This window comes from Acomys russatus, chromosome 3, assembly GCF_903995435.1.
Source record: "Acomys russatus chromosome 3, mAcoRus1.1, whole genome shotgun sequence".
In the NCBI taxonomy this organism is placed as follows: domain Eukaryota; kingdom Metazoa; phylum Chordata; class Mammalia; order Rodentia; family Muridae; genus Acomys; species Acomys russatus.
The window spans coordinates 38,071,357-38,093,767 of NC_067139.1; the positions used below are offsets into that span (position 1 = coordinate 38,071,357).

General features: G+C 45.2%; 1 protein-coding gene across 1 annotated transcript; it reads left to right on the forward strand.

The window, feature by feature from the left end:
- The first annotated feature begins 388 nt into the window (after positions 1 to 388).
- On the forward strand, positions 389 to 4,812 carry C3H5orf24 (chromosome 3 C5orf24 homolog). Its single transcript, XM_051172329.1, is given in 3 exon segments — positions 389 to 624; positions 4,116 to 4,388; positions 4,390 to 4,812. Coding segments are annotated over 2 exon segments (567 nt in total). The 5' UTR covers positions 389 to 624; positions 4,116 to 4,118; the 3' UTR covers positions 4,687 to 4,812.
- The last annotated feature ends 17,599 nt before the right edge of the window (positions 4,813 to 22,411 follow it).

Below are 22,411 nucleotides of genomic sequence, written 5' to 3' on the forward strand. Positions count from 1 at the left end.
TATGTCATAGGCCTCTAAAGCCATCATCTCAATATTCTCATGTTGTTTGAAGCTGGGCTCTCTCACCCTAACCCTAAGAACAGGGCAGACAATGAATCTTTAAAATGTCTGCGCGAGTCCCTAGCACATAGACATTGTCAAACATCTTTTACAAACAGCTGTGAAAAGCGGCTTCTGGAACACAGCAGCAGGATTCAAACCCTGACTGCCTCATTGAATAGTCCTGCGTTCTGAGAAATTTAGTAGATGTTCGGAATTTCATCTAGGTAAACTGCACTCCCCGTTTAGCGGGTCTGTAGTCCGCGTCAGCCTGGTCCATCCCGCGCAGGCGCACTCTGGTCGCGGGCCGCACCGCCAGTCTCGCGAGACTTAAGAGTGCCTACGCATGCGCCTGGGTGTGCGGCGCTCGCATTCCGGGGCTGTGGCGGCTTCTTCCTCCCGCTTCCCGGGCCCGCGGTGAGGGCTCCTGGGAGTCGGACGCTGGCGTGGGCCTCTCCGCCGCTGCCGGCCCTCTGCGGTGAACGGGACTGGCCGCCTAGAGCGGGCGCGGCGGGAACGGGCGGGAGCTTTCCTGCCTATGGGCGGCCCCTGGGCGCTCTGAGAGCCAGGCTCCCAGCAGCGGAGGTAGGGCGCGGGGCGGCGGCGGCGGCGGGCGTGGGCGCGGGGGGCGGCGGCGAACGCCAGTGCCTTCTTCCTCCCGGGCGGCCGGGGCCCGCGGTACTTCCGTTCGGGGTCCCGCCAGCATCGCGGGAGGCGGAAGTCGCGGCGCGGAGTGCGCCGCCAGGGCTGCAGGGTGGGAGCGGGGCTGCAAACTTGCTCTCGCGCTGCGGTAATCGGCGGCGGCTCGGGGACACGGCGGTGAACGTCTCGGGTCCAGTTAGGGTGCTTTTGGGTAACCGCCGTAGGGCACAGTTAAGGAGCGCAGAGAAGACAAAGGAGACCGTTATTTATGTTGTGTCCTAATATCTAAACTTCTGGCAAGGCAGGGAGCAGAGCAACACCCTTAGTGATTAACACAGCCTCCCACACACTTGTTTAGAATTATAAAATCATACGTAATTACATATACTAGTTAGCCAGATAATAACAAAAATCCGAGAATCATGTGATATTTAATCTTTGGAGGAGAAGGGAATGTCGGCTTCTGAAGCTTTGCAATATTTGCAAAGCTCCATAGATGCCTTGTGTATTTACTAAAAATAGTGTTGGGAAAGAAAATGCGATTGTTTCATCGAAAGACAGCAGGGTTAAACACCCACAGGAGAACTTAAGGGACAGCAAATCTCAGTACACCTTCAAAACTACTAATATAGTCACAATTACACTTCCGGTTGGCTTTCTTAAACTTTCAGTGAACCATTTTAAAAGATACTCCTTTTTTGTTTGATGTGTGAAAGGCCTTCAGTTGCACTCCTAGTACCACACACACACAACTGTAGCCTTTGCAAGGCAACACAATTTGTTCTATAACTCCTAGGTTACATTCCATCCACATCTTAGAGAAATTCTTCTGACTTTATTAAATGTAGCCTACATCATTTTAGTGAAAGAATTACAGAGTAGTTAGCTGGAAGAAAAGCAGTTAAGAGTGTGATGGCCCGGTGCACACACCTTTAATCCCAGCACTCAGGAGGCAGAGGCAGAGGCAGGTTGATGGCTGTGTTTTCAAGGCGGTGGCGCAAGCCACAGGAGGCAGAGGCAGGCAGATCGCTTTGAGTTCAAGGCCAGCCTGGTCTACAAAGAGAGTCCAGGACAGCCAAGGCTACACAGAGAAACCCTTTCTCCGCCGCCCCCCCCCCACCCCCCCCCCCCCCCCCCCCCCCCCCCCCCGCCCCAAATGTATGCTGGAGCCAGGTGTGGTGACACATGCCTTTAATCCCAGCACTCGGGAGGCAGAGGCAGGCAGATCATTGTGAGTTCGAGGTTAGCATAGACAAAGAGTGAGCTCAATTCTCTCTTTAAAGATTTGTTTATTTTGTGTATATGAGTGCTCCATCTGCATGTCCATCTGCGTGCCAGAGGAGAGCATCAGATCCCATGTGGTTCCTGGGAACTGAACTCAGGATCTCAGAACTGAACAGGCAATGCTCTTAACCACTGAGCCTTTCCAGACAGGGATTCTCTGTGTAGCAAGCCTGGACTTGCTGGCCTCGAATTTACAGAGATTCACCTGCCTCTGCTGCCTGAGTGCTGGTAATACAGGTGTGCACCAGTTCACCTGACTCCGGGACCAATTGTTTAAAAAAACAAACAAAAAAGCAAAGAATTACTAGCAGGTAAGTCTTGGAGTGGAAAGAGGTAGGCATTTTATTTTATTTTTTGGTTTTTTGGAGACAGAGGGTGTCTCTGTGTAACAACCCTTACTGTCCTGGACTTGCTTTGTTGATCAGGCTGGTCTCGAACCCACAGAAGCCTGCCTGCCTCTGCCTCCCAAGTGCTGGGATTAAAGGGGTGTGCCACCACACCCGGCTTCAAGTCTTTTTGGTTTGGTTTGGTTTGGTTTTTTAGACAGGGTTTCTCTCTGTAGCCTTGGCTGTCCTGGACTCTCTCTGTAGACCAGGCTGGCCTCGAACTCACAGCGATACGCCTCCCTCTGCCTCCTGAGTGCTGGGATTAAAGGCGTGCATCACCACGCCCGGCACCTGGCTTCAAGTCTTGACTGTATACGTTCTCATCTGTTTTAAGTAATAGAAACCTTTATCTTCTGGGTTGATACTGCCTTTTGTTTGGATAGAGGCCATTGGCTAAGACATGTGTTTCTTGCTTGATACTATCTGGCTTTTGAAAAGTGTAACCAGACACTCAGGGTTCTGTATAAATAATAAATTACATAATGACTGAGGATCCATCTTGTAGAAACTGATCAGGTTAAGAGTGTGCATGTGAGAATGCTGCAGTACCCAAGGAGTTCTGGGCTTTTACTTTTGTTAATTTTTTTTTAACTCTGTGTGTGTGTGTGTTTGTGTGTGTTGCAAGTATGTGGATGTGAGGGGATAATTTGAGAGTGGATTCTCCTGCCTTTTGGGTATTGAACTTAAAATGTCAGGCTTGGTGCCAAGCGACTTTACCTGCTGATCCATCATTTTCACCCTTGTTCTGGTTTTACCTTTAGTTTTTCAGGGTTTAATAACTTAAAGGGAAAAAAGCCTACCAAATAATTCATTTTTAATTTATATCAACCTTAATGAGAATATTATAGCTATTAAATTAGTGTTTTGAGTTATCCTCCAAAGAATTTAGATTAAGGAGACTGGAGAGATGGCTCAGAGTTGAAGAGTACTGGCTGCTTTTCCAAAGGTCCTGAGTTATATTCCCAGCAGCCACATGGTGGCTCACGGCCATCTAGAATGAGATCTGGTGCCCTTTTCTGGTCTGCAAGTGTATACTGTATACATAATAAATCTTTAAAATAGAATTTAGATTAAAAAATATGTGTATGACAGTTTTGCCTATATGTATATATGTTTACCGTGTGCATGCTTGCTGCCCAAGGGGATCAGAAGAGGATGTCAGTCCCCATGAACTGGAATTATGGATGGTGTGAGCCACCGTGTGGGTATTGGGACCTGAACCTGGGTCCCTTGCTAGAGCAGCAAGTCCTCTTAACTGCTGAGGAAAATGGTTCCTGCCTCTACTTGAATGATCATACTTAAATGACATTTGTTCCTACCTGTTACTGAGAAAACCATGACTCTTTCATGCTGCTCATTATCTGACTTTTGGGGGAAGCCATGAACAACATTATTTATGTATACTAGATAAGGCACCGACAAATCAAAGAATTCTGACCAAGGCTGGTGGTATAGGTAACTCAGAGGCAGCTGCGTCACTGAACAACAAGCTACCTAGCATGGGTCACGACTTAGGTAGTCTGTATAGTTGTTAAAAGATGGTTTTCCGCCTGGGCGTGGTGGCACACACTTTTAATCCCAGCACTTGGGAGGCAGAGGTAGGTGGATCACACTGTTCGAGACCAGCCTAGTCTACAGAGTGAGTCCAGGACAGCCAAGGCTACACAGAGAAACCCTGTCTTGAAAAACGGGGGAGGTGGGGGTTCCTATTGGATGCTGTCGTACAGATAGATTTTCATACATATTTGTCGTTATTTTTTGTAGAAAATGATGCATCCCGTTGCCGGCAGTAACCCAGCGTTCTGTGGGCCTGGCAAGCCTTCCTGCCTCACTGAAGATGCCATGAGAGCTGCTGATCAGTTTGATATATATTCCTCCCAGCAAAGCAAATACACCCACACGGTCAGCCACAAACCAATGGTTTGTCAGAGGCAGGACCCATTAAACGAAACACACTTACAGCCTACCAGTGGCAGAAACATAGAGATAAAAGATGAACTCAAGAAAAAGAAAAACCTCAATCGATCTGGTAAGCGAGGGCCGGCCTTCAGGAACCACCAAGTCAGCAGGATACCGGACCAGCACAGGCAGACCCCTGGGAACTACCAAAGCAGCTGGATTTAAAACAAGTCCAGGCAGACCTTTGGGTACAACCAAAGCTGCAGGATACAAGGTCAGCCCAGGGAGACCTCCAGGTAGCATTAAAGCTCTGTCCCGGCTTGCAGATCTTGGCTATGGCTGTGGCACTGCTGCCTTTCCTTACCCTATGATGCACAGCCGAGCAATTCACGGGGTTCAGGAAAGCAGTGGTGAAGTCAAGCCACCCAGTGAATGAGTGAGGCAGGGGAGCACTTGTTAGGAGCAGACTGAGTCACCCCAAAGCTTCTTGCTGTAATTTGACATGATTTTACCACCTGGACTTCCCAGTTTTGTTTTTCTGTTTGGTCTTCCTCACTCCCTACTTCTTTTTCTTTGGTTTTTTGCTCAGAAGCTGCCACATGTTGACAGATGCACTTTGGGCAAGAGTAGTGCATTGTTCCTGTATTGTACAAGGTTCACACAGCGCTCAGCTAAGTCGTTGCTTTCCCTAAGTGGACGCCTCACATGCTCAGCAGCTGCCGTGGCAGTTAACTTTATGAGCAAACCACAGTGTGACACAGTTTTACCTGAGGCCTCATAACTGAGGGGGCTGAACAGCAGCTAGTGAGCAGATCCAAGGGGATGGTGTGTGAGTTCAGAGTTCCCGGAATAAGAGCTTTTTGGATGCTTTAGCATTTCAAACACAACTTATTGATTCACACGACGTTGGTTGATCATTATTCCTAAAGCATTGTTTAATGCCTGCTTTGCAGAGATTATAGTTCCAGATTATGTGTTTTAGTTGCCTAAGAACATATACATCAGACACTACATTATACTTAAAGCCCATAAATACTTCATAAACGTGCACATTACATTTAATATACAAAAAATCCTTAAGGTCTGCATGTAACTGTAATCATTCTGTTCTATTGTTTTGTCTTTCATATACTTAGTGACTTTCAATATTAATTCAAATATTATATTTAAAAACACATAACGATTGCTCATTCATTTAGAATGTTTTTTTTTTTTCCAGAGTAATTATTACATTGCATTAGTATTTAACTGCATTTTCAGGTTTACATCTACCAAAGGACACAAACTGAATGGTAGGCTACAAAACTGGTCTAAGCAGAAAGCATTTTCTTGGCTAAGACCTAAAAAGCCAAGAAATGGAAGAACTCAGTATGTCTGTAAATTGAGTTCTGGTTAGCTTAAAAATGGTGGTGTGGCTCCAGGGCGACCGCTTCTTCCAAAAGATGCCTCTTCTCCCTAGTGAGGCAAGCTTTAAACCAAGTATGGAAGAGACAAACACTGGCAGGTAGACATAGTTACGGAGGGAAATCTTCCTTTCTGAAATGTTTCTTGTTAATATACGCTTTATTTATTCTGAGTTTGTTCTAAGTAAAATATTTTGAACTTCAGAATTGAAAAGCTTTCCCTGGGCAAGGTGGGTGATGGCACAAGCCTTTAGTCCCAGCATTTGGGAGATGAGACAGGTGGATCTCTGTGAATTTTGAGGTCTGCACAGTGAGTTCCAGGATAGCTAGTGCCAGGCAGGAAGACCTGTCTTTTAAAAATAAAAATATTTCAACTTGCATTTTGAAATGCCTTGGAGATTAAAATGTAGATTTATAGGACTCAAAAAATTTAAAAATAATTAGAAGGGCTGGAGAGATACCTCAGAGGTTAAGAGCACTGGCTGTTCTTCCAAAGGTCATGAGTTCAATTTCCAGCAGTCACATGGTGGCTCACAACCATCTATAATGAGCTCTCGTATGCTCTTCTAGCCTGCTGGCTCACATGCAGGCAGAATACTGTATAAATAATTTTAAAAAATCGTTTTAAAAAACTAGAAATTTGACTGGACATGGTGGTGCATGCCTTTAATCCCAGCACTCAGGAGGCAGAGGCAGGCATCTCTGTGAGTTTGAGGCCAGCCTGGTCGACAAAGCAAGTCCAAGATAGCCAAGGCTACACAGAGAAACCCTGTTTCAAAAAACAAATAATCAGAAATTTAAACGAAACGTGTTGGTTAGGCTTGCTCTTGGTCCATGCAAACTGACTGCACATAAAATACCATGTTTCGAACCTTTATCAGGAGACAAGCACCAAACTTTAGGTGCCCTGGTGATAGCTGACACAGCAGCTGGGCTTCTGCTCCTACAGTAAAAGTTTTGCATTGCATGTGGGGAGAGTTACCTCAACAGTCTAGCTTTGCACAAACCATAACAGCGAACAGTGTTGGGTGCCTACATAGCCAGCTGTGACATTCGGGCAGCTAAATAGCTTCAAGAGTTTCTTCTTGCAGAAGCTTAGAGTATAAGACTGCTAATAATTTACTCAAAATGTCTAAATCTGACACTCAAATGCTTACGTCTTCACTCCTGCGTTCATCTGGTCACTTGAGTGTCTGCCAGCTGTTTCTGAAGTTGTTTAGCAATTGGCTGCCTAGCAATCCTTGCACAGCTGGTTCTTGAAGACAGTTGAAATATTAGGCTGTAGAATAATGCTCACCACTGTCAAGGATTTGGGTGCATGTGTGTTTGTGTGTTTCTTAGTAAGTCCACTTGACATCTTTCAGTTTAATTCCATTCCTGGTTTTATACCCTTCTATATTTCTTCCTTACTCTTTCCCACATCCATCCCCTTCCTCAGCTTCCAGCACATCTACTCAGTAGTGCTGTGCGGTGTGTCAGAAGATAAAGCAGGTGTATTATTGTATCAGGAGTTTCAAACACATGTTGATGAAATAGGACCTCAGTGTAAGGAGATACTGTCCATAACAGTGTTTATATCAGGAGCTCCACCCCAGGAAGGGAGGTGGGGGTGAGTGGCTACAGTTGTGAATGGGTAGCGTCACTTAGAAACTGAGTTACTGTTCCTGTGAGCAGTTAGTTACCTGGAATACTGTGTGCCTGGTGAACATCGGTTCTACTTACTTCTCTCCTTGTGGACAGTTTACTAGTGCCACGCTGGAGAGACAGACGTGATGACCGGAATGAAGTCTTCACATAAAAAATATTTTTACTTCTACACGATCTAAAGACTGCATTCTGCATCTTTTGTAACATGGTCTTTTGTCATGACAGACACTGAAATAGCATGTTAAACAGTTGCCTAGATGTCAGTATATTCAGTTGGGGAAAACTGTCCCCCGAAGCCCTTCCCCCACTGTATAGTTGTTCCTTAAAAGGTAAATTGCTAATTTTATACTGCGTGAATCTATTCTTCATAAAACAGGTTTCACTATTCTATATTAAAACTGTCAGAAAATGATCTACTATTCAAGTAAGTTTGTTTTACTTTTTAAAAGGATATTTTAACATGCCTTATTTATTATTATTAAAACAAATAAGGAGTCAATACAGATGAAATTTTCATTTTCCACAGGTGTCACCTTGCCTAACTAATCTTTAGTATGGGGTGATTTTGATACTATCTTGGGAGTTTTGCACTGGATATTTAAAAATATATATTGGCACAATATATTGAAAAGTTAAATAGTATCTGGTTTGATTTTTAATATTTGAGAACTTTTTTTAAAAATCATTGTTTAAATCAGACTAACAATTCTTTGTATTTTAAATTACTTTTTAAAAAGAAACATCTGTCAAAGTGGTGTTTATTCATTCCAAACTGGTGTTTGTGTGAATTTACTTATATATTTTCATGAAATAAGAATAGAATTTCCTTGAAGTAAAATCTGGATCCACTTATGATGTTAAGGTCGATTCATCCAGTGTAAGAATGACCAGTTTGTGAGTTTAAACAGTGAACTTCTTTCTACTTTAAGAAGCTTTAAAAGAACATTTCAGGGGATGTTGATGACTGCTGTCAGTTCCTTGTCTATATGCAGTAAAACTTTATGATCTGTTACAGTAAAATAATAATTCGCAACAGTCTTGGGTATAAAAGTTTTGGTGCTCTTTTGTTTGCTATCGTAATGACTGCACTCAGACTCTTAAGATGTATCTAAATCTTTCCTTTGCTTTTCTCCCTTTTACTTCCAAGTAGGCAAATCTATGCTCACACATACACTGTATTTAAGTTTTTGAGAAGTGATGCTATAGTAAGTCAGCTGTGTGATTTAATCTAGCCACTCTGGTTTTATGATTCACAACTTCCCTTTTCCACAGACAATTATGAAGCAAGTATTTACCAGTTAACTGATAATAAGCACGTTGTCCTCTGCTGTAAAAAGTCTGAATAGATACTGTGTATGTTTTAATGTCCATGAACTTGAGCTACTCGTGTGCAATTATGTGTATGGAATGGAGTAGTGTTCATGATTTGTATCTACATCATCATATAGATGTATATTTATTAATAAAGTCATCACTTTAAAACCAACTTTGTACTACTTTATTTTTCTCCAATTATTTATTGTATATGGCGGTTCAGAGGTCCCATGTATGCCACAGCGTTTGTGTGGTCAGAGGACAGCCTTTGGGAATTGATTCTCATCCACTCTCTGGGACTTGAGATCAAGTTCAGGTTGTGAGGGTTCTGTTGTGTCTCACCCACGGAGCCTTCTTGCTTCCAGCTACTTTGTCTCTGAGCACTAGAAGCCATACAGGATTTGTTGGTAGTGTATTTTTCTTGGAATTTGGCATTCTATTACATTTCTTGGTTGGTTTGTTAGTTTTGTTTTTCTGGACAGGGGTTCTCTGTATAGCTCTGGCTGTCCTTGAACTCACTCTGTAGACCAGGCTAGCAGAGATCTGCCTTTCTCTGCCTCTCAAGTGCTGTGATTAAAGGCATGCGCACTACCACACCCGGCTGAATTTTGCATTCTAATCTGCCACTTTTTAAAAAAAATGTATACTTAAATACTTGTGTTTTGTTGGATTTCCATTATTGGGACTGCAGAGAGATGGCTTAGTGGTTAAAAGCAGTTACTGTTCATTAAAAACTAATACATATATTTTAAAAGTACACCAGGCTGATATTTACTTGTTTTGTTTTTTGAGACAGGGTTTCTCTGTGTAGTGTTGGCTGTCCCAGACTTGCTTTGTAGACCAGGCTGGCCTGGAACTCTGCCTTCCAAGTGCTGGGATTAAAGGTGTGCACCACCACTGCCTGGCTAATAATATTTTCTTGTTTTCATTGTAGACAGTCTCATGTCTTCCAGATGGTCCTCTGACTCACTCTTGTAGCTAAAACTGGCCTCGCTTTGTTTTCTTTTTTTAAGATTCATTTGTGTGTATGTGCACATGTATGGCAGTATTCTTAGAGACCAGAAGAGGGCATTGGATCTTTTGGAACTGAAGATACAGGCGGTTGTGAGCTGTGTGGGTGTAGAACTTGAACTTCAGTCATCTCGAAGAGCAGCCAATGTTAACCTCTGAGCCATCTCTCCAGATACTTCTCTTTTTTGTTTGTTTAGTTTTTGTTTGTTTGTTTGTTTGTTTGTTTTTGAAGACTGTCTCTGCATAGCCCTGGCTGTCTTGGAACTCACTGTATAGACCAGGCTGGCCTCAAAATCACAGAGATCCTCCTGCCTCTACCTCCCAAGTAGGTGCTGGGATTAAAGCCATGAGCCACTATGCTCTCTCTTTGCTGTCCTCAAACTTAACCAAGTAGCTAGGAATGACCTTGAACTATTAGTCGTTCTGTTCCCACTTCCCAAGTGCTACTGGGGTCACAGGTGTACACCACTTTACCTAGTTGTTGTAAATTGTTGCATTTTTTATTGTATGTACATGTGTGTATCTGTGTTTGCATGTGTTCCACCATGGGGGTCTGGAGAGCATAAGTGGTCAGACTTGGTGTGTGCTGATGATGCAAAATTCATGTATTGCCTGTTGTAGGTGGTGTGTGTGTGTGTGTGTGTATGTATGCGCGCGAACGTGTTTATTCCTAAGGATTTTCCTTAATTGCTTTTACTAACCTTAATTTTACATATTTAGAATTATTTTGATCATATTCATCCCTCATCCTTTGCTGGCCTCCTCCTCCGATCCCCTTCCTCTTCTGAAGCAGCTCCCTCCTATTCCACTTGGTTTTGGATTTGGTTGTCTCTTGGGGCAGGTCTTGTGCACTATGTATTCAGATACTGATTTATGTGCCCAGAGATCTGGCTGCAATCCACATGGGGACATTGTCATTTCTATGAAGGATCTCCTGTCCCTGTATAAAAACAGTTCTCCATAATCTTGATTGGTTAATAAAGAGCTGAAGAGCCAATAGCTGAGTAGGAGAGTTAGGGCTGGACTTGTCAAAGAGAAGGGGAAGGTAGCCAGGAGTCACCAGGAGGATAAAGATGGAGCAGGAGCAGCGGGGTGAGACTAGATGGGAGGTAATGGGATGTGTGGCTGGGAAGTAGTCCAGAGTAGCATAGACAGGTTAGAATAGAATAGACTATCCGCTTAAAGCTTATTAATAAGTGAAGTAGGTGTCTGTGTCATGATTTGGGAGCTTGAAGGGGTGTAGAAAAAAATCATTTATACAAATGGCCCACATTTGTATAGGCCTAGAATGTTTTCAGCCTCAGACTTACTACTGAATAAGCTCACTAGCTTCTTCTGAACTCTGACTAGCTGGTTCAACTCATCTGTTCCGGCTTAAATTCTCCAAGCTGACAGATCCAACTGGTTTCTCGCTGCTTCTCACTGAATTGCTCTGCTTGGCCTCATACTAACTTTGGCAATCTGTTCTAATCTTCTGGCTCCTTCTCATTCTCTGGCTTGTTCTGTCTTCACCTGTGTCCAGCTTGTTCTCTCTGCAACCCGCATCTGTACAAATGTACCAGTAAAACTGCCTCTTCTCTATGTCTGTCTGTGGTGTTCCCTTTTAAGTCACCTTTCTGTTCTTTTGAGAGTTAGACATATCCTGTTCTCTCAGATCTTCTCTGATTCATCACTTTGCCTCTCAACTAGACATCACTTTCAAACATGGCTTCTTCCTTCTACCAGCTGACTTTACCTTTATTGTTTGAGGTTAAAGGTGTACATTAAGGCTGGGTCTGTATTCCAGCCAGAGTAGCCATGTTGCTGTATTAAAATCCCTCTATAGTTATGCAAGGCTTTCAGTAGGGTTACTTGTGTTTATAGTCAACTTATTAGTGGCTACTGTAAAGAAAATGTCTTTCTCCTCCAGCAACCGTTGAATGCCTTCAGTGCTCAGGGAGGAGCAGGGCTTCACACACTCTTGCCCTTCAGGACGCGTTAACAGGCCCTTTGTTCAGGTAACTGCACTTGTGAGCTCAAGTGCAGTGGCAATAGTGTGCCTGCCACAGTGTTCACCACTGCACCCCATCCTCTGCCTCCTACTCCCCCCCCCCACTGTGCTCTTGACCCTTAGAGGGGGTGAGAGATACTCCCTTATCTTAGGGTTCCTGTTGCTGTGATGAAACACCACCATCAAAAGGATTTGAGGGAGGGAAGGGTTTAGTGGGCTTTTACTTGCACATCACAGTTCATCAAAGGCAGTCAGGGCTGGGACATCCTTCTTACTGGCCTGCTGCTTATGGCTTGCTCAGCCTGCTCTCCTATAGAACCCAGGCCCACCAGCCCAGGGGTGGTACCGCCCACAGAGGGCTGGGCCCTCCCCCATCAATCGCTATCTAAGAAAATGCCTAAGAGGCTTGCCTACAACCTGACCTTACAGAGGCATTTTCTAAGTTGAGGTGAGTTGACGTGAAAATTAGCCAGAAACTACATAAGGGCTCATGGAAAAAACTCACGCCACAAAGTTGACCTTTAACCACCATATACATGTATCGGGTGTGTTTCTGTACACAAGTATATACATATTTTTAGATTTTATTTTGTACGTATGGATGTTTCCTGTGTGAGTGTATCTTCACCACAAGTGTGCTTGTTACACCTGGGAACCAGAAGAGGGCTCCAGGTCCTCTGGAAATGGAATTATGGGTGCTTGTAAGCCTCCATGTGAAGGCAGAGAACCAAAGTTCCGTCCTTTGCAAAGGCAGCAAGTGTTCTTTTCTGCCTAGCCATCTTTCCAGCTCCTGATAGTAAAGTTTTAGAAACTTAAAAAAACGTGTGACTGGGAACTGTACATTGAGGTTGCTGCTCAGCACCACAGCAGGGTTTTCAGAATGAGCTTGTTTTCCATTGTCTTCCAAAGGTTATAGAAGTGTATTAGAACAGATTTGAAAGTATTTTTTAAAAATTGAAAGTATTTTAATACTCACTTTCTTGTTGTTATTTTTGTCTTTTGAGACAGGATTTCTCTGTAGCTTTGGCTGCCCTGGACTTGCTTTGTAGACCAGGCTGGCCTGCCTTGAACATACAATGATCCACCCGCCTCTGCCTCCCTGAGTGCTGGGATTAAAGGTGTACGCCATCACTCCCAGCTTAACTCACAGTTTCAAATTTGTTGATTTAGTCTGTTTGTGTGGCACAGCATGCTACACACTGGAGGTCAGAGGACAGCACACAGGAGTCCTCTGCGTTGTTAGGCTTGTTGGTAAGCAGCTTTACCCACCGAGCCACCAAAGCATTCCTGTGAATTTAACATCCTAACATAGGCACTAGGTGCCATTCTGCCGAGATTATTCATTGTTAGGTTCAAAATGCTCCAGCTTCGCACTGTAGGAACTAGTCTGGTTCCTTGGTCACTTAAAAGTGTTGTTATTGTATACGTATGGTGCATTTGTATGGACTTACTTATTCCAGGGCACAAATGTGGATTTTGAGGCTCAAACTTGAGTCATGTTTGTGTGGTGAGTATTTTACCTGATGCCAGCCTTCCTTAGTTATTTTGATTTTTGATAGTTTTCTTGTGTGTTGTTATGACAAGATGACCTAAGAAATAAAAGGTTTTTGAGGTAATGCTTTTTAATCCGAGCACTCAGGTGGCTGAGGCAGGTGAATCTCTATCTGAGTTTGAAGTCAGCATGGTCTACATAATCTCTTCACAAAACAGCCAAAGCTACATAGAGAAACCCTGTCTCAGAAAAACCAAAAAGAAAATAAATGGGAATAAAGTGTTTGAAAAAAATTAATGGTATTAATTTTTTGTTTGTTTTCCCTAGGATGTCCTCAAACTCACTATGTGGCAAAGGGTTAACTTGAGCTCTTGATGCTGCTGCCACACTTCCAAGTCCTGGGGTTACGGGCATATGACTTAGTACCAGGCCAACAAGATTATATTTTAAAACTTTTAAAAAATATTTATTATTTATACAGTGTTCTGCCTGCATGTAACACCTGTAGGCCAGAAGAGGGCACCAGATCTCAGAGGGCATTAGATCACATTATAGATGGTTATGAGCCTCCATGTGGTTGCTGGGAATTGAACTCAGCACCTCTGGAGGAGCAGTCAGTGCTCTTAACCTCTGAACCATCTCTCTAACCCTTCTCTGGTAATCTTTTTTCTTATTCTTTTTTTTTTTTTTTTTTGGTTTTTTGAGACAGGACCTCTCTGTGTAGGCTTGGATGGCTTGGACCTTCTTTGTAGACCAGGCTGGCCTCGAACTCACAGCGATTCGCCTGCCTCTGCCTCCCGAGCGATGGGATTAAAGGCGTGCACCACCATGCCCAGCTAAATTAGCTTATTTAAATATACTTATAAAATAATTATTTACAACTATTACCACATTAGTTTTCTTCCACTCTGCCAGCCACCCCAGGTAACAGTCCCATGAAGTGGAAAGGTTCACTTTCTTTGGGCCACAGATTTGGAGGCTCCTATCGCTTTGGGGCCTGCACTGAGGCAGCATCTCTTGCAGGCATTATTTGCTGAGCAACGATGCTCACTTGTGGCCAAGAAGAGAAAGAGCGAAGAGATGAGGCCCTGTAGAACCCACTGAGAACCAAGCACCTCTTTCAGCATTTCCATCTCAGCAATGAGAAGCGGTGGACCAAGTCCTTACCACAGAGAACTTGAGGGGACAGTCAAGATTCAAAGTACAGCATAGCATTTGGAGCAAATTGGCAGTTAACACAGCAGGGTTCGAAAGGCTTTGAATTTAGATTAGTATTCTAGCCTTAGCCTTGCTGGAATCTTCCATGTGACTTCTACATGAGGTTTTGTTTCCTAGTGTTTCAAATTGGAGTAACATCTTCGTTTGAGACAAAGTCTCTCTGAGTAGCCCTAGTGCTGGCTAGCCCTGAGCCCACTGTGATCCCATTAGTAGAGATCTTGGGTGAGTAATGAACTATGGAAGGAGCTCATTTTAGTCCTTTTGTAACTGCAGGACACTCACAATTGCCTACAACTCTAGTTCCAGGGATCTTCTGCCCTTTGGCCTCCACAGTCAACTACCTACATCTAGTACACATAGTTCACAAAGGCACACATAGACACACAAAATAAAAATAAATTAGCCCAAATGAGTCAATTTCATCAAAACAGCAGAAAATTTCAACTATTACTAAGTAGTTAAATTTATTCAGTTAAATGAATTCAGATTATCTTTAAGGATCTTTCATTGCAAAATGAAATGACCTGGTTATCTGTAAAACAAGAATTAGTAATGACATTTCTCTGTGTGTTCCGTTGTGTTTACATGTTGGGTATAAGTAAGTGTTTTTACCCCTTGAGCCTTAAACCGAGCCTAATAATGATTATTTGCCATTGGTTCCTGCTGGGTATTTCGCTCACACCCACAGTCACAGCACTTGGGAAGCCAAGGCAGGAGGATCAAGAGTTCGGAGCCTGTTGGCTACACAGAACTTACCTTAAAAAAACAAACAAACAAACAAACGAGGGGCTAGACAGGTGGTTCCACATTTAAGAACTTGTACTGCTGTTTTTGCGGGTGACCTTCCTAGGTTCACTGTCTGGCCTCCCTCAGGCACCTACATGCATGTGGTACACTTAAACTCATGCCGGCACACATAAATCCACACAAAAACCTAAAGACAAAGTATGAATCAAGTGCTTTTTTTTTTTTTTTTTTTTGTCTGTTTTAGGATATATGAGTTTATTAAGTGAGCATGGGGAAAGAAGGAAAGGGGGAGGGGTATGGGGGGAGGAGAGGGGAGAGAGGAAAAGTAAGAGCGAGTCAAGCATTTGTTAAGAGTTTAGAAGACACCTCTTGTCTCTAAGGAGTGCTGGAACAGGCTAGCAGTGCTGGGGAACTTTATTTTATTTTTTATTTTTGCTATGTGTCCCTGGCTGGCCTGGAACTCTGTATGTAGACCAGGCTGAACTATAACTCAGATCCTCAAGAGTGCTGAGATTAAGGCTTGTTTATTGGTTTATTAAGACAGAGTTTGTCTGTGTTGCTCTGGCTGCCCTGGAACTCACAGAGATCTGACTGCCTCTGCCTTCCGAGTGCTAGGATTAAATGCGTGTGCCACCGCCGCCTGGCCTGGGTTGTTTTAAGATTGTGAGTAGACAGTTTATTAAGAAAGGGTGCACATTTAGTGGAGGACGTGAGCCAGAAATTGGAGAAAGGTTGGTAATAGGTTTTCTCCAGACAAAATGAGCCAGTTCAAGCTGTATTCAAAGAAAGGGGGTAGGGGGTGGCGGGGGGAGGCAGGTTTATTTGGGAATGGGCTCCTGGTGAGTCCACCAGCTCCAGGGGACAAGACCAGAAAAAGTCTTGGACAGACTATGGCAGGTGGTGTGTGTTGGCCCTCCTGACTGGTGGGAAGGTGTCTAGGAAGCCCACAACTCTTGAGGCCTTGGAGGGTACCCTAGTTCTGAGCTGGGGCAATGTCCTAAGGAAAGGATACTGAATCACAGAACCAAATGTTGGTTGGGCTTCCTGGTGCTTGGATGGAAGGGTATCCTAAGGCTTAGAAGTCCAGACTCTTTGCAGAGATATTGCGGCTCCCAGCGGAGGGTTACCCCAACCCTTGAGGAGCTGAGGCTCTTCTTCATGTCTTCTTTCTTCTCTTCTTCGTTGCTTTTTACAATGAGAGGGTCACTCACACCAGGCAGTAAATCTTTTTAGAGAGATTTATTAGAAGGACAAATCCAGGAGTGGCCGCCTCTGCTCCTGGGAGAAGATCTGCAGGGAACTGGGCAGACAACAGCCTTTATATAGGATTTCTTAGGGAGCAGAACTTTCTAGGGCAGGGATTTCCGGAGTGAGGATTGGTGGGATTTCAAGTCCTGATCTTGGGGAGCTCAGGGATTGTTGGGCTTTCCTGTTCAGGGATTGGTGGGTTTTAGTGGGAAGTTCAGGGATTGGTCAGTTCTCCTGCTTAGGAATTGGTGGGTTTTGTCTAGACTTTTCACCTCAAATTAGCACAATCTGGGATGGGTCCTACTGAGGGACTGGAGATGGCAGTTACAGAGGTCTAGGGGAAGAGCTGGGCTTTCTTAGGCAAGGGTCTGGCCACTTTTTCCTTGAGGGGTTATAAAGTTGATAAAGAACAGAATTTGCAAAGAGTCCATGGCAGGGAAGCCTTCCCTGCAGCATGAATAGTGGACAGAGACTGAAGAGGAGGTGCTGCCCTCATGGGCAACTCCCATGAAGGCAGTAGGCTGAAGCAGGAAAGGTTGCCATCATCAGGAGCTCCAATGCTTTCTGAGGCAGAAAAGGTGTCCGCTCCCATCATAGCAGAAGGCTGAGGCAGGAAAAGTCACCATGGACAGCTCCCACTGAGTTGCTGACAGGAGCCACCATTTTGTCTATGTTTCCACAGCCCCAGGGTGGGAAGAGGGGGGCGGCAGCATGCCACTTATAGTTTTAGTGGCCCAATGCTTGCGAGCTAGATATAGCTCTTACAGAGGTTGAGGGCGAGGTAGGGGGACGCATTGGGCAACTTTGATCCTTTGTAGAGGGTGTGGCGGGGATGTGCTGTCACAGCAGCTGCTGTGCCTGGGGGAACACAGCTAGCTGCCAAGGCTGTTGTTGCTTGGGCGGCGGGGGTGGGGAGGTGGGGCGGTGGGCAGCGAGCTGCTCGATTGCATGATCTATCTCCGGTATGGGAGCGCGTGGGGGTGGGACAGGGCGGTGAGGCGGCTTGGGGCAGCTATCATCACATCATCACTGTGGTAGACGCCAGGGCTCTCTCTGCTGCAGTGGCCAACTGCTGCTTGGATCTATATCCGCTACGGTGGGGGCAGCGGGGGCGGCAGCGGGGCAGCTTGAGGTAGCTATCATCTCTGCACCAAGCGGCCTTGATTGCTGCTGCTGCTACCGCCAAAGTGACAAAGGCCCTACAGTAGGATGTGGAGTTTCCAAGAGATGTTGAGAGCTTCAATAAGAACTCGATGACCCTGGAGGCGAAGGCTGGACTGTTGTCTGTTTGGATGGTTTGTGGCGTGCCCAATGGGAATTATGTGTGTGAGGAGCACCTGAGCTACTACACCCACTGTTTCCCTGGAGATGGGTATGTAATGCTTGATCCACCATGTTAAAACGCCAACAAGGGTTAGGAGAAAGCAGAGCTCTTTATGAGTGGGCTTGTGGTAAAGTCGGTCTGCCAGTCCTTGCCTAGTTGGTGTCCTTGGAGCTGGCACCAAAGGCTGACGTATCTGAAGAGCCCCTTGCGGGTTGGTCTGGGCACATATCTGGCAGGAACCGTGGGCCTATAAAACGTGGGCTGGGAGGTCTGTGGGATCGAAAAAGGGGCTCTAGAAGTTGGAATAGGGCCTTGGGCTAGCCTTTGCTGGGTATGGGGGGATGACGAGAGCGCCTGCCTCTGGGGAAGACTGAGGCATTGTTTAAGTAACACCACCCATCTTCTGCCTGTGGCTGTGGAGAGACGTGGCTTCTGTCAGCGCCTCAGCGGGAGCTGTCTAGGGTGACTAGTCCTGCTTCAGCTGACTGCTCTATGAAAACTGGACACCTTTCCTGCCTCAGACATCCTGCTGCTGAGGCCATGGGAGCTGGCCAGGATGAGGACAACCTTTCCTGCTTCAGCCCTCTGCCTTCACAGTGGACTCTGTACATTTTGGACACATTGTAAACTTTATTACCCCTCAAGGCAGAAAATTGGCCAAACCTCTGCCTGAGAAAGCACCAGCATCCAGCCCCCCAACTCCCCAGACATCTGTAAGTGCCATCTCCAGCCCCTCAGTAGGACTCATCCCAGATTATGCCAATTTGGGATACGTCTGGACAAAAGCTCACCAATCCCTGAGTGTTCCCCAGCTCAGGCTTGAAATCCCATCAATCCACATTCTGGAAATTCCTGCCCCAGAAAGCTCCGCCCCCTAAGAAACCCTATATAAGGGCTGGGTCTGCCCAGTTCTCTGCTGTCTCCTCCCGGGAGCAGAGGCAGCCACTCCTGGATTCATCCTTCTTTCCCTGGACTCATCCCTCCAATAAATCTCTTTTAAGAGATTTGCTGCCTGCTATGACTCTTTCATCATCATCATCAGAAGAAGAGAAGAAACAAAAAAGGAGCTGGGCTCAGACTCCTCAGTTCCTCAGGGTTCAGGGGCAAACCCATCACTGGGAGCTGCACACAACAGCAACATGGGGTATATCATGATAGGCTGGAACAGGGCGATATTGAATCATGGTCTCCCGTAATCGATTTAGAGAAATGTCCTGATCTTTGTCTACGTGCTGAGTAAGTTCACGGAGCTTATCAAAGTTAACAATATTTGAGAATGATTCCATTCCCTAAAGGAGGCATCGGACCATGAGGTCTCTCCTCTGGTGGCCATCTTGACCCAGCTGGTAACCTCAGCTGGGTTCCGCAGCTGACACTGCCTTGTCACCCATGGGGACTGTACTGTCCAGTAGGTGGTTGTGGTCTGCATACTGCCTGGCAGCTGCCTGAACCCATCCACTTGGGAATGAGAGTGGAAGCCTGTATGGCATAAAGGTCATGCCATGTAAGGTCACAGGCCTGGCAAAGATAAGGGAACTCTTTTTCTTTCTTTCTTTTTTTAAAGCAAACTCTTTAATATAGGTGGATGGGTTGGCAGAGAAGGTGCCTAGCCATTTTTCAATCTGGGAGAGGTCCTGCAGGAAGAAAGGAACATGAACTTGAATAAGCCCCTCAGTTCATGCTACCTCCTGGAGGAGGCAGAGGAGAGCACAGGTCTGTTGGGACCATCTGTGAGATGCCACAGGGGCAAATCCAGGCGAGACAGGCCTGTGTTCAGAAGGAGACCAGCTTGTAGGTAGTTTGTGGGAGGGGGCAGAGGAGGGATGGAGGAGAAAGAGGATGGGGAGGAGGTGGGCAAAGGGGAAGCAGTTCATTATTAAATGGGGCCTGTGATGGTGAGGGAGAAGGAGGGCTCAGTGAGAGGATAGACAAAGGAGGGAGATGTGTATTTCAAATCCCATCCCAGAGTGCTGGGGTTACAGGCGTGTGCCACCATGCCCGGCTTGGGAAGTTTCTATTTTTTTTTAATGGGTTGTGGGCTAAGGAAAATGTCATATCTGCCCCATGCAGGGCTTTTGCCCAGGTGTGGTCATCTAGGCTGGGAGCTTGGGTGACTGGTGAGTTCAGGCGATGGAGGTTGGGGCAGCTGTCTGGAATGTCAGAAGTGCAGGACTGGGCTTTTGGTGCCTTTTTTTCCTCTTTCTTTCTTTTTTTAATGTTTTTTTTGAGACAAGGTTTCTTTGTGTAGACTTGGCTGTCCTGGAAGTTGCTCTGTAGACCAGGATGGCCTCGAACTCATGGAGATCTACCTGCCTCTGACTCCCAAATGCTGGGATTAAAGGCATGCGCCACCACTGCCCAGCTTGGTGCCTTTTTTCTGTCCTGAGGCTTTCTGACCAGATAGGGTTGGAGAAAGAGGGAGGAGGAATGGAATTTACTGGACCATGTAGGGGGTGGGAGGTCGGGCAAGCCAGCAGCTCCAAGAGAACAATTAGAAGCCAACAGCGCTGGGTGCCTGGAAGATTGGGGTCTTTATAGGTCATGTGTGTGGATCACACATTTGTGCCTGTACTTGAAAGGTGCTCTGTTAAAGTTCCTTTTATAAAACTGTGTTTGTTTCTCAGTTTCTCTCTTAACTCGGCTATCACACAAACAATTGAGACTCATTTTTGTTTAATAATAAGCTTCACAACACTATAACTGAGCAGTTATTACTCTACTCTTTTTTTTTTTTCAAGACAGGGTTTCTCTGTGAAGCCTTGCTGGCCTGGACTCGCTTTGTAGACCAGGCTGGCCTCCAACTCACAAGGATCTGCTTGCCTCTGCCTTCCAAGTACTGGGATTAAAGGTGTGTGCCACCACACCCGCTTTATTACTCTCCTCTTAACTCTAAATTTTTATTTAAACATTTTAAAACATCTGTTTACATTGTTATTTTTATGTTTATGTGCAGGGGAGATAAACATGTTTTTGTTTTGATCCCAAGTGTCGGGTGGGAAGCAGCCTTGTGAGGTAGCAGGTGATGTTTATCCACTAGAGGATGAACCACTTCGTGGGGTGGCTTGGTTTTTGCCAGCTGAAAAACATCCTAGTACAGACTCTGAAAGGATATATATATATCCTGATGACTATGATGCCAGGAGAATCGTTCCTAGGAACTGATACCCAGAATGTTTCATTCTTGTTTTCTTTAATCTCTTTTCCCTCTTGTTTAGGGTAGTCGGGCTGTAAGGGAGGTACATTCATTGAATAAGTTCATAATGAGCATAATTGTTAAGGAAATTGAGCCTACATTTATGGGTGTTGTTCCTGCACACACACACACACACACCCCACACATACCATGTGGGTACCAATGAAGGCCAGAAGGCATTTCTGGATCTCTGGAGCTGGAGTATGTGTAGAGTTATTTTAATTCACAACATGGCTGCTTTGGCAAAAGTTCACATCCAAAGACCTTCTAGGAACGTGTGCTTTATCTGGAATACAAACACACCTTTAATCCAGGAGACAGAGGCAAGCAGATCTGAGTTCAAGCCCAGCGTGGTATAGAACAAGTTTCAGGTAAAGAAAAGCTTAGGTCCAAGCACGGTGATACATGCCTTTAATCCCAAACAAAGGTAAAGCTAGTTTGTAGGAGGAAGCACCCATGTTTGAAAGTGATGTCTAATTGAGTGGCAGAAAAGATGACAAATCAGAGAAGATTTGATAGATTAGGATACGCCCAACTCTCATGAGAAGAGGGAGGAAAGGGAAGCTATTTGGGGGGGGGGAGAGGGAGGAGGAGGAGGAGGAGGAGGCAGTTTTATCAGGACAGAAATAGAGAGATGGGTTGCAGAGAGAGAACTCAGTTCAAGACTGAATGAGCCAGAGAATGAGAAGGAGCCAGAAGATTAGAAAAAATTGTTGGAGTTAGTTTGAGGCCAAGCAGAATAACTCAAAGGCCAAGAGAGAAGCCAGATTGAGTAAGTGAGCTGGGAGAGGAGTTTGAGCTCAAAACAGCTGAGTTGAACCAGCCAGCCCAGAGCTCAATAAGACAAGTACGGGTGAGCTTATTAAGCAGTAAGTCTCAAAGGCTGAAGACATATTAGGCCTAGGCTAAGTTTTTACAGAGGCCAGAAGCTTCCAGGCCTAGGCCTAGGTTAACAGACAGAGGAAGTAAGCCTCTAAGACATTTACCTCAGGAGAATAAAAGTTTGTTTTACAATTGTGAGCTGCTAGTGGGTGCCGGGAATCAAACCACTGTCCTGTGCTCTTAGTGGGTAATGCCAGAGACTTATAGCTCTTAAGTACTCAGGTCGGAGGTTTTTGCTTTGGGCTTTAGTGGCAGTAGCTCCTAAGTATTGTGGCTTCTTTCTTGACTTCAAATGCCAAGACTTTTGGCTCATAACTCTTGAAGTTCTACAAGAGCAGTGTGTGCTCTTAACCTCAATGCCATCTTTCCTTCTCACTTTCCCTTCTCCCTTCTGCTCTCACCCCTCTGTTCTCTGTTCCCTTCCCCTCCTCACCCACCTCTCATTTTTGAGACAAGGTGTCACTCTGTTGTCCGGGGTGGTCTGTAATTCATAATGTAGCCAAGACTGGCTTGGAACCCACAGTAATTCTCCTGCCTCCCAGGTTTCCAAGAGCTGGGGTTTTAGACATAATCCACCACACATGGCCATGCCTTTGTTCTGAAGCTGCTTCTAAAGAGGCCTTCCATTGTTTTTTAGCTCAAAGGATTCAGCATGCCTAACTGTCATGCTCTTAGTATTATCTTCTGAGCCA